The 13,077-nt window shown below is 39.0% G+C and overlaps 1 protein-coding gene across 1 annotated transcript in view; it reads right to left on the bottom strand.

Annotated features, from left to right (window-relative positions):
- The window catches only part of cacna2d3a (calcium channel, voltage-dependent, alpha 2/delta subunit 3a), a 791,006-nt gene that overhangs the window by 168,431 nt on the left and 609,498 nt on the right, over window positions 1-13,077 (bottom strand). The window contains exon 26 of the mRNA XM_048606724.1: window positions 2,824-2,904. Within this exon, the coding sequence (XP_048462681.1) occupies window positions 2,824-2,904 (81 nt within the window). The remainder of the gene's footprint in view (window positions 1-2,823; window positions 2,905-13,077) is intronic.

The following is a 13,077-nucleotide window of genomic DNA, read 5'->3' as shown; positions in this document are numbered from 1 at the left end:
TTTCTGAAGAAGGGTCCAGACCCGAAATGTCAGCTTTCCTGCTTCTCTGATGCTGCTTGGCCTGCTGTGTTCATCCAGCTGTACACCTTGTTATCTCTATCTTGGGTTCAGATCAAAGTTTCTTTGATCTAGCCTGAGGCAAGAATGTGATCTCCCTGCTACAGGAAGGATGTTGCGAAATTGAAAGGGCTCAGAAAAGATTTACAAAGTTGTTGCCAGGGTTGGAGGGTTTGAGCTATTGGGAGAGACTGAATAGGCTGGGGCTATTTTCTGCGGAGCATCGAAGGTTGAGGGGTGACCTTATAGAGGTTTATAAAATCATGAGGGGCATGGATAGGGTAAATAGACAAGGTCTTTTCCATGGGGTGGGAGAGTCAAAACTAGACATCATAGGCTTAAGGTGAGATGGGAAAGATTTAAAAGGGACCTAATGGGCAACTTTTTCATGCAGAGGGTGGTGCGTGTATGGAATGAGCTGCCAGAGGAAGTGTTGAAGGCTGGTACAATTACAACATTTAAAAGCATCTGGATGGGAATATGAATAGGAAAGATTTAGAGGGATATGGGCCAAATGCTGGCAAATGGGACTAGATTTATCAAGGATATCTGGTCAGCATGGATGAGTTGGATTGAAAGGTCTGTTTCTGTGCTGTATGACTCTATGACTTCAATTACCTCGGTACCTGGGGCTCAACGAAGAATAGATTTATTCTGCTCGTGATTGAATAGAACTGTCCAGAATTGAAAGAAGAAGAATTAGAACTAACAAATAATGACTCTAAAACTGGAAAAAGTGATGCAGTCCATCTTAAAGTACCAGGTGTTGATGTGAGTTGGAAAAGTTGCTTATATTTTCACAGCGGTGCACTCTCGTAGTTTTTTCCTCACATAGGTCTTAGCATTTCAAAAGGTATTTCATTACATGGGAAATTTGAGAAATCTAAGAAATAAGTTTTTTAAATTAACATTAGACAGGGAGGTTGAAGGTTGCATTCAAGTTTAAATCTATGTAAGGCTTTTAGCAAAGAAGGCATGCATTAATATTGAAATTAGGAGAGGTGAGTGTGGCTTGGTTAAGCATGTAGGTTTTGGGAAAGTGGTGCAGGTGGAAAACTGAGAGAAAGTAAAGTGTTTAGATGGAGAGTAGAGAAGGACAACTGAACGTTCTGACAGTGAGGGATAGACAATATACAATAGATCAGATTTAGAGCAACCGAAAGCTATTTTGGGACCTGGGTAGAGGTGACTATGGAGATGAGGAGATCCTGAATGAGTCTGCCAAATTGTTATGGTCCCAATTATGTGAATAGTGGGCAAGCTGAATCTTTGTATTGATCTGGTTTGATAGACCATATTCATTTAAAGAATTTAATGTGTAGAAGAGCCAAGGGTAAGAAGATAAGCAGCAAGATTGATAAAATAAATGTTTTTGTTTGAACAAACAGAATATAAACAATAATGATTAATAGATGTACTGAACAGGTAAGATATTGATTCTATACCAAGTACGCTATATATAGAAAATTTAGATTTTATCATGAGGTAAATATGAGCTATCAGGCAACTGTGGCCGAACAGCCCATAGAATACACTTAATATAGTCATATACCAGCCGGACATTAATGACACTGTGGCTCCCACATTTTATTAAAATTTTGTCTTCTTTATAAATGATTCTAATTCTTCATTTTTCCAAGGTCTGGCTTTAGATTCCTTGAAACATCTCTCTGACACAGACTACCTCAACATGCACACGCATCTTGGTAGTTCGCTCTCTTCTCCAAATACTGAGTTCTCCATGAGTCCTGAGTCCACTCCCAAGCGTCTAATTACCTTCACAATTTCAGTTTTAGTGAACAGCTAGTCTTTGTGTGAACAGCTTGATGAAATGTTATGATGAGCCTAGCCATTTCTGCTTCTGAACTCTCTCAGCTTCAAGTGGCAAATAATTTCTTCTAGCAAACACACACAGATAAATTGAAACCAGAGAACGTTTCCAAGGATCAACATAGACTGCTATGGACTGTCTTTAACCTAGCATTTAGGGCTTGCTGAATGCTTTTAAATAAATTTAGTTTGAACACCTCAAGGCTACTATAACTGTAAACATTGCTGATGCACTTCTCCAGCTAAGTAAGCCACCTGCTATTTTAATAACACCATATTTTCTATTCTGATTCTATTAAACAAACATGGGTGACCTGTTGAGTAGCCACTTATCTTAGGTATTCTGGAAAACAGAGGGGCCCATTAACCTCTTAAGGCAACATGACCCCAACTTTCTAAATGCACTACATTTCAAGCTGCTTCAATAGCATGTTTACTATTAAACTTTAATGCTTAAAACTAAAAATTATATACTAAAGGATATGGACCATGAATTGGATATTCGCTACAATATGGATGAGAATTTTAAATCAATGTAGTACAGAAAAGTACATGGATCAATCGGATAAAACGACAATAATATGCACTTAATTAACAGCTTTCATGGAGAAAAATATTTCAAAAATTTTCACAGAAGTTCAATCAGCTAAAATTAGATATTGAGGTCACTGAATTATATTAGGAGAATGACCAAAGACTTTGTCTAAGAGATGGGTATTAAGAAATACTGGAAAGGTCAAGATATGTGGTGAAAATGAAGAGCTTCATGTCATCAGCATACGAGTGCAGTAAAACAATTCTGATCCACATGCCATTTATGTGCATCTCCTTGTTAGGAGGACAGGATTGGTGCAGCTAATCCATAGAGAGATTATAAATTGTTCAGACTGCATGTAAACAAATATGCTGGTTAATAAGAATTTAAAATATCCTTACCTGCAACTACTGGTGATTTTCTGTTGTCCAAGAGCTGGACAGTTGTACTAGCTGTCACAACATTGCTTTTATTTTCTGTCTCTATCAAAATGAATATGTGTTTTGTTAGTATCAAAGTAAAATATATACATCATCAATCATCATTGTTATTGTTTCCATGGCAGTAATGTGTGAAAATTAAGAGCACAAAGAGGCCACTTGGTTCATCAAGATTGCTTCATTTAGAAGCTGTGTCTGATTATTTGATTTTAGACTTCCTCCTGACACCACCTGTAGCTCTCCCACATTATTAAACATCCACTCATTCTTTCTGACACAATTCCAGTTATCTAATAGACATCAATCTAACAATAAGGTTTTCATTCTAAGTTTTACAATAGCAGTAACACTAATTTAATTTTTAATTGACTTCAGATGTGTTCTTGATCATTTGTAGAAAAAGGGTTGTAATCAGGTCAGCTTAGTGAAACCCCTAATAATTCAAGTTGAACAAATTCATAATCTGTTGACAGACAATGGATATTTTATAAATTAATTCTAGGTCATAATGAAACAACCAGTTATTGTTTATTTATTTAACCTATTTTCCTAATCAACCTGTTCAGAGGTTTTATTACACACCTCTGGAGTACGTGGAACTTGAACCCAGGTCTCCAGGGTCAGAAGTAGGGATACTATCACTGCACCAGAACAGCCCTTCAGTTATTGCTATCTGTGTTTACAGTTTTCTTAAAACACACATGGAATACAATATTAAAACACATGGAATACAACGTGGCCAGTGGACTGTTCTAATTCCTTAATTGGAAAGTTTTAAAATTGTTAACTTCTTAACTGCATAGCCACTGAGAAAAATTGGATCAGTAATCAATAAATGGATCTGTTTTAATATCAAAGAACAAGAAGTGTGAGGTTTCAAGTAGCCTTGAAGTCTGAAGTCATTCATATTGCTTCAGCCGGGGAGAATGATCAGAAGTTCTATTAAGAAAGTTTACAATGTTTTGTCCATCTGAGAATCAGAGAAATGTACTAAAAAAGCATTTCAGGTAACCTTTTTGTTTTATGACAAGATATATTGTGGGAATCTGATATTGTAGTTTTCATACCTGGAAGTGCCTTACTGCTTCTGCATATTTTTAAAATTCATTCAAGCAGTGTGAGCATTTGTTCATCCCTAATTGCACTTGAGATGGTGGTGGTGCTGAGATACTTGCTTGAACCACTTAGTCCTTGCTGTGTAAGTACTTACAATGACAATAGGAAATTAGTTCTGAAATTTGAGCCCAGCAAAAGCAGTGAAATAATAATACAGTTGCAAATCATGCAGTGGGTGATTTAGAGGGAACTTTCAGGGGATGGTATTTTCATGCATTTGCTGTCCTAGTTTTACTAGGTGGCAGAGGCCTTGGATTTGGAAGATGCTTTTGAAAGAGTTTTGGGGACCTGTTGCAGTGCATTTTGTAGATGGTACACATTGCAGCTATTGCATGTTAAAGGTGGATTGCATGAATGTTTACTATCATGAACGGGATGACATTTAAGTGGATTACTGATCTTGGATGGTTCTTGAATACTTTTGGAGCAGCAATCACCCAGGTAAGTATTATTATATAATTAATTATTTGTTTTTAATTAAATGAATGGTCATAGCAAATGTGCACCACAAGCATTGTCAAAGTTGGAACATCGTGAAAGTGGAAATTTGATGAAGAGAAGAAAGCAGGTATGGTTTTTTGTTTCCAATATTTAGTTTGTTGTTTTTGGGATGTGGGCATCGTTGATAAGCCAGCATTTATAGCCTGCCCTTAATTGCTGTTAAACTGAATGACTTGCTAGACCAACACAGAAATCAATTCATAATACAATTGGAGCTGGAGGAAAACAGTAGGCCAGGCAGCATCAGAGGAGCAGGAAAGTTGATATTTCAGATCAAGGGTTTCGACTCAAAATGTCAACTTTCCTGCTCCGCTGATGCTGCCTGGCCTGCTGTGTTCCTGCAGTTCCGACTGTGTTGTCTCTGACTCCAGCATCTGCAGTTCTTGCTATCTCAGAAATCAATTGATGTTTTATTCATTCAGGAGAAGTAGGCATAACTGCCTGAGCCAGCATTTATCACCTTTCCCTAACTGCCCTTGAGAAGTTGATCGTGTATTGCCTTTTTGAACCACTAAAATCCATTTCATGTACTTGCACCCACAATTACAATAGGGAGAGAATTCCAGGATTTTGACCCAGCACCATTAGAGGAACAGTGATATATTTCGCAGACAGAATGTTGTGCAGTTTCGAGGGGAGCTTTCACATGATGGTGTTCCCTTCTGTTTGCTGCCCTTGTCTTTCAAGTTTGTACTGGCCATGGGTTTGGAAGGTGCCATTTAAAGAGCATCAGTGAATTTCTGCAGTGCATCTTGTAGATAGTACACAGTGCTACTACTGACCATTGGTGGTACACGGAGTGGATGCTTGTGGATGTGATGCCAATCAAATGGGCAGCTTTGTCCTGGATGGTGTCAAGCTTCTTGAATGTTGTTGGAGCTGCACCAATCCAGGCAGATGGGGAGTATTCTCGCAGGACCATCAGAGGATATCAAGCCATCAGACCCTGCCAACCTTATCCAAGGTTGCTACCCAGATCATTGCACTCTCAGGCATCTGGAGGGGTGTCCAGTAGTGAAGGAAGAAGGCAAATGACCTTCTGCATCCACCTCCAGCTTAGGCCATGCAGTACCGCTCTCACTTTTGTCTCTGACACCTTTCCCACTTGCTCTCATCCACCCCTTCTTGACATTAATAATCCTCTGTGCTGCTCACTCACTTTCCCACTCCATCTCCCCACCTGCATCAAAAGTTACAGGTGCATCACAAACTTTCGTCTCCCTTAATACCTGCCTTTCTCTCATTCCAGGAGGATAACAGCCCACAGTAGGGCAGAAAGACTCAAGCCAGGTGATGGACTTCCAGACTTTTGGCTCCACACCCCTGATGTGTAGTGCATTCTGACTCTGGCCACCCTGGGTGGCTGACTGACTGTCTCCAAGCCCCTGGACTGGTATTAGGGACTGTCTTTGACTTACAATGGAAACGTTGTTGGAGGGCTATCTCTCGTGACAACTTCAGACTGCTGACAACAATGACAAGTTCCCTGTATATGTGGCTGCGTTAAATAGTAAGGCAAAACAGAAATACTTTGAGCCTGGTGCCTCTGGCTAAGGGGGCAGAGTGCCAAAAGGCTAGACAAGGTAAGGCAGGGATGCTGTTAACATCCAGGTAAGCTCAGAGTGAGTGAGCTCTAAGAGAACAAGCATGATGACCTGAATGTGTCTCCCTGAGTGCACAGTGTCCTTGCTGCTGCCTGACAATAGCAATTGCCACTGTAGCCTAAGATGCAGCATTGAATTACAGAAACATTCTCTAAGTCAACTGGAGATATGCCATGAAGGTTCTTACAGGTTGGCACATGTCATTTGCCAATGTCTGTGCATGTGTTGTACATGTGGCTAGTGTCCATGGAGTGTGCTCTGAGATGTCGGTGCCAGTTGTCCAACATGAAGATGCTTTGAAACAAGCAGTGAACTGAAGTTACCAGGTACCTGCTCTGACTTAACATGTGAGAATTCTGAAGAAGGTGTCTATGTTTGGTAAGATATGAAGATGAATATTAATGATGCAATTTTTTTCTTCTTATTAATGACATCTGTCATGAAGTTACGTGCCGTGGTAAGGCGACTTATAAAACTTTTTACATTTTTTTTGTAAAAATACACGTGACAATAAATTGCTATGCTATTCTGTTCTATTCTATTCACTGCTGCCTAGCGAGAAACTGATCTCACCACTAGGCAAATGCCTAAAAGATGCAGTTTTACATGGTCTCTGTACAGATAACAGGCCAGGATTAATATCATGTTATTCATGGCACTTGTGAGCATGCAGGCTTCACCTCATTAGAATATCAGATTGTGAAATCTGCCTTTCTGCTGTGAACATAAGTTAAAATTGTCAGGTGAAAAGCCAAACTGTAACAGCTGTCACTGAGATGATTAGAACATGGAGAATATTGGATTTAAATCTCATACTTAATTATTTCTATTGCTGACTGCTGAATGTTTTGTACCTTTTTGGGGGGTGGGGGGGATATAAATGCTCAAATTCATTAACAACATCTGAAGAATAGTAAGTTATATTTTGTATTTTCTAGCTGAACACCTAGCCGATGTCTGTTTCAAACTAGCCTCAAGTAACCAAAGTATGCTTCTAAGTTTTCTTCCATTTTTGAGTTTAGATTTGTGAAATACCACATGTCTAAATCCAGGCATTTCACTTCCAAATTTTTGCACTTGAATGCTTGATTTTCCTTGCCACTACTTAGTTTATAATTCTCCTGGCTTTTGCTTGCAATGCTGTAGTGAAATATTCAAATAAGCAGCGCAGATGATCAAATTCCAGATCTTGAAATTCTATTACTGAGTTATTTCACAAGATCTTTGCAGCAGTCAGCTGAACATTGTGCCTCAGGAATGGTGTCATTATTTGCTTGAAATTGTGGAATTAGAAATAAAATGATAGGTTGGAGCGTTTAAAATGAATATTGGCTTGCGTGAAAATCATGACAGTAGACAAAAGAATTCCAAAGGCTTTGAAGAGAAGTAATGGATCAACAACCATGGAGGCCAACAGAGTCCCAACCCCATTAAAAATGCAGGGAATGTCAGTACTAGAAATAATGGGCAGAATTTACCCACTTTCATTTAAATTATTTTGTTGAGTGATATTTTTAGCACCCAGTCCTCCATGGCTCACTCTGACTTTTCTCAAACAATCTTCTACTTTTATTAATTCATTAATTAATTGAGCATGTGGACTGCAGCTGTTCAAGGAGGCAGCTAACCATTACTTTCTCAAAGACAATTAGGAACAGGCAATAAATGCAGCCGGCGATGCCCCGGTCCCACAAAAGAATAATTAAAAAATGATGGGGCCCTTCAGCGTCCTTCTCGTGGGATTCCCTGGTTGGAGAGGTGGTTGTAGTCTCCACTGCTGGGACTTAGAGTGGCTCTCACATCACTGACATGATATTTAAAGGCCAGCTGCACACTGCTTCAGGTGCTGCATACTATGTGAATGGCCCTACACATTGAGCTGCTCAACTAATATTCTCAAACACCTTGCTCAGAAAAGGAAGCTTGCTTCCCGCTTCGTAAACAGGAACTTGAAGGTTCAGGAAACAAGACAGTGGCAGCCTAACTGACAATGCTTGACCTTCAATGGTGCCAGAAATCCAGGAAGGACCTGGGCAGTGCTGCTGGCAAACATTGCAAATGGGATGTCATATAGGCATTGTGCATAGATAATGGGAGGCTACGGAGAACAGCATAAGAAAATTCTCTTTAGCTCACAGAGCAAACCCCTCCACCAAATTCCCTAGAATTTACACTCAGCCCGTTTTTGATAAAATTCAGCCCTCAGTCTTCTGAATTCCCAGCAATGTGTTACTAGAAACATGCTTAAATAGTTGAGTTGTGAACTGTTCATTTACTTCTAAGATGAAAAGGAGTTGGCCCCAAAGAGTAAATTAGCATTTCTAACTCAATGCATGTGTTTCATGTTGCAATGGGGAAGAGACCAAGTAAAGCCATTTTTTGAGATCAGGTTGCAGGCTTTGCAAGAAATCAATAAATACCATAAACAGACATCAGTTCTGTATGATTTACAGAGAGACAGTGCAGCTGAATTTGGGAAGGTGTCAGCCTTTAGTTGAATATATGAATCCTGTAATCCTTCATGTCTTCTGCTAGAGTTGTCCTGGCATGGTTGTTGGGAGGAAAAATAATTAGAACAGGCTTTACCGCTAGTGGCTGATATAAGAACCTTTCTGAAACTGGGAAGTGCCTGGAGTTAGTGGTTTGAAGTTACTATTAAGTGAAATAGGAGAATGGGTCACCATCAGAAGGTGCCACAACTGTAGACAATCTGCTAAAAAGGACCATAATCTTGTAGGGGGAACAGTAGTGATGAGCATAAAAGAAAAATTTGAAGTGTAACTTCCTTACAAAAAGGAAATAGCATTTGGTCAATAGTGCTTTTCAACATTTGTTACAGTCAAAGTTTCAAGATGTGAAATCTTGATGTGATATTCTTTCAGCTTACAACTGAAAGTTCAAATTTCTTTTTTAAAACATTATTGGTCTCCATGGAGATTGTAATAAATGGCAAATCTTGGAATAGTGACAGATGAGGAAAGATTTCAGACACAGAGCAATGAACGGGCACCATAGAAATCAGTCATGAGAGGAAGATGGATTATTTGAAATATGAGACATAAAAGAAGGAGTGACTTGAACATAAGGGAAAGGGGAATGGATTGGGTTGCTCTGTTTAACTGTTAAGTATGGGTGGCATTACTCTTCATGTCTAATTATCCTCTATCCGTCACACTTAAACGATCCAGTAAAGCTTGTCATTAGGCCAGTTAACCTTTACCATTCATGGTTTTGGTCAGAGATCAACTGGGACTATTTTGTGGCATTTTTAATGAATTTGTATGATGGATGGGATAGTATTGGACATTTAATACAGGTCCAGCAAATTACATAACAGTAGCTTATATTCCAACATTTTTCATTATGGGATGATATTTGAATATTGAACATCAACAAAAAAAAGTTTGTTTACTCTTTTAGTCATCAATTTCAGTTCATCAGCATTTATCTCATATCCTATTTGCTGCTTTCAATCCAGTTTGAACAAAATTTCAGACTACATTTTATAGATAAATCTTTTGCTGGTATAAAATGTCATCCTACCAACCTTGACTTTATACTGTTGTACCACCAGCAGATTCACTGGGGCAAATCCAGCCAGCCTCAGTCTTTGATCTATATTTCATATTTAAATGTCAGTGTGATGACTTGATGCAATCACACTGCTGTCATTGTGCATCTCCTAGGCCTCTATATTTACATAGTTATGAAACATATTTATAGCTAATCATTATATTCTTATTTATAGATATAACCTTTTGTTGTTTCAATCTCTTTGGATAGAGTGCCAGCATAAATCTGATATAATGGAAATACTTTCTTTCTCGAGCTAAATGTCAGATTATAATGATTGTATGAATGTACACCTGGCTGTGCCAGTGTTTAAATATAAAGTATACAGAGAAAATTATTTGCATTTCTTGGGACATCAGGATTATTTGTGCCATGTCAAAAATAATGCAACAACATGATATAGAAGGACAGGCATATTCCATACAGCTGGCGTTTCATTCAATGGCACAATTAAATCATTTCCTTACCTAAAGGATAAAACAAATTTTACTTTATACCATAGCAACTGTAACTTCTTAATGTGACTTATTACTTTATACTCCGTATCTTGTTTAAAGGATACCATAAATGCAAAAGTGTAGAGGGAGGGTGTGATAGATGCAGGGACTAATTCGAAACAATCTTTCTTATCTAAAAACTGTGTAAAACTCTTTGAAGAATCACGTTGCTAATAAGTATTCACAGGGTGCCTATTGCAATGGCTTTCATATGACAATGATAATTTAGAAAAGATGTGAGTGAGGGGTGAAGGGACAATTTACTAGAATGGTTCCAGGGATGAGAAATATTAGTTATGTACAATGTCAGATAGCTGGGAACAGAGTTTCAGAGGTTTTTGATAAAGATGTTAATTAATTCCTGGAACTTGATGGTTTTCTTAATGCAGTGGGTTGAGGAACCAACTTTTGAAAATTATGTGATGAGAAAGGATTAATTAATAATCTTGTTATAAAACAAAACTTCAGGGAAATTTTAACATGGTAGAATTTTCCATTAGTTTTGAATATAATAATGCACAATCCAAAACTAGGGCTGAAAACCCAAACAAAGGTAATTATTAGTTCTGAGATAACAAGGTGTAGAGCTGGATGAACACAGCAGGCCAAGCAGCATCAGAGGAGCAGGAAAGCTGACATTTCGGGTCTGGACCCTTCTTCTACACCTTCTACACCTTGTTGTCTCAGATTCTCCAGCATTGGCAGTTCCTACTATCTCTAATTATTAGTTCTGGTCAGTTTTGTACCACTTATCTAAGGAAAGATACTAGTGTTGGAGGCAGTCAGAGAAGGTTCACTAGTTTGATTCTGCATATGAAGGTATTTTGTTATGAGAGTTTGAGTAGACTGGGTTTCTACTCATTTGGTGTTTAGAAGAATGAGAAGAGACCTTATTGAAGCATGTAAGATTCTTAGGGGGCTTGACATGGTAGATGCAGACAGATTGTTTCTTCTGAGATAGTAGGAACTGCAGATGCTGGAGAATCCGAGACAACAAGGTGCAGGGCTGGATGAACACAGCAGGCCAAGCAGCATCATAGGAGCAGAGAGGGAGAGTCTAGGCATATTCTCAGAGTAAGGAGTTGCCCACTTAATACAGAGATGTGGAGGAATTTCTTATCTCAAAGAGTAGTGAATCTGTGGAATTCTTTACCTCAGAAGCTGTGGAGGATGGGTCATTAAGTGTATTCAGGGCTGAGAGAGATAGATAGATTTTTAATCAGTGAGGGGTTAAGGCAGGGAAATAGAGTTGATGATTATCAGATCAACAGTGACTTAATTGAATAGCCTACTTGCGCTCATATGTATTGTGGTCCTATGAAGGATGAGTTGGTAGTGATGGATTGGAAAAATCCATTTAACCATACAACAGGCAATGGTTAGTATTCAAAGAAATAGTACATTGTTTACAATAAACATACCCTCCTTTAAGACCTAAAAACCCAAAAGGAAAAGTATATCAACTGTGGTCAACAAAGGAAATTAAAGATTGTATTAGATCAAATGAAGTGGCTTATAAAATTACTAAAAATATAACAAGTCTGAGTTTTGGAGGCATTTTAGCATTCAGTGAATATGAACCTTGAAATTGATAAAGAAAGAGATCAAATATGTGTATAAACTAGCAAGTCACATAAAAATGGGCTCTAAACATTGCTACAAGTATGCGAAAGGAAAAAAAAATCAAAGACAAATGTGCATTCATTACAGACACAGACAGGAGAATTTATAACGGGAATTAAGAAAATAGTTTAAACATGAACAAAAGACCTGAATTCTAGAGGAGAGGTGAAAGTCTCAGCCTTTCATATCAAGACTGCATTTGACCAAATATGGTATCAAAAAGCTCTAGCAAAACTAAAGTCAATAGGAATCGGGGCAAAACAATCCACTGGTTGAAGTTATATTTAACACATACGAAGATGGTTGTGGTTGTTGGAGGTTAGTCATCTCAGCTCCAGAACATCTTTACACAGGTTCCTTGGGGTAATGTTCTCAGCCCAATTTTCTCTGTCTGCTTCATCAATGAACTGACTTCCATCATAAGGTCAGAAGTGGGCATACTTGTTGATGATTGCACAATGTTCAGCACCATTTGTGACTGCTCAGATATTCAAGCAGTCCGTGCCCAAATGAAACTAGACCTGGACAACATACAGACCTGGGCTGATTAGTGAGAAGTAAGGTTCAAACTACACAAGCGCTAGGCAATGATAATCTATAACATGACAAAATCTAACAATCATCCCTTTACCTTCAGAGATAGTAAGAACTGCTGATGCTGGAGTCAGAGATAACGCAGTGTGTTAACATATTTCACCTTGGGAGCCTACAACTCAATGGTCTCAATGTGGACTTTATTAGTTTCAAAATCTCCTCATCCCATGACCAACTCTCCCTCTCATCCTTGCCTCCTTGACCTGTCCATCTTCTCTTCCACCTATCTGTTCCTCCCACCTCACTGACCGAACCCCACCATTGCCTACCTGCACTCAATATCACCACCCAACCTACCTTCCCCAGCCCCATCCCTCCTCTCTATTTATTTCAGAGCCCCTACCTCTCCCCCATTTCCGAAGAAGGGTCCCGACCCGAAACGTCAGCTTTCCTGCTCACCTGATGCTGCCTGGCCTGCTGTGGGGGAGGCAATGGCCTAGCGGTATTATCGCTGGACTGTTAATCCAGAGACCCAGATAATGTTCTGGGGATCTGGTTTCGAATCCTGTAATGGCAGATGGTGGAACTTGAATGCAATAAATATCTGAAATTAACAGTCTAATGATGACCATGAATCCATTGTCAAAAAACCCATCTGGTTCACTAATGTCCTTTAGGGAAGGAAACTGCCATCCTTACCTGGTCTGGCCTACATGTGATTCCAGACCCACAGCAATGTGGTTGACTCTCAACTGCTATATGGGCAA

The sequence above is a fragment of the Rhincodon typus genome, chromosome 16 (assembly GCF_021869965.1).
Source record: "Rhincodon typus isolate 14 chromosome 16, sRhiTyp1.1, whole genome shotgun sequence".
In the NCBI taxonomy this organism is placed as follows: Eukaryota; Metazoa; Chordata; class Chondrichthyes; order Orectolobiformes; family Rhincodontidae; genus Rhincodon; species Rhincodon typus.
The sequence above is the reverse complement of the archived record's forward strand: the minus strand, read 5'-3'. Positions and strand labels throughout refer to the sequence as shown.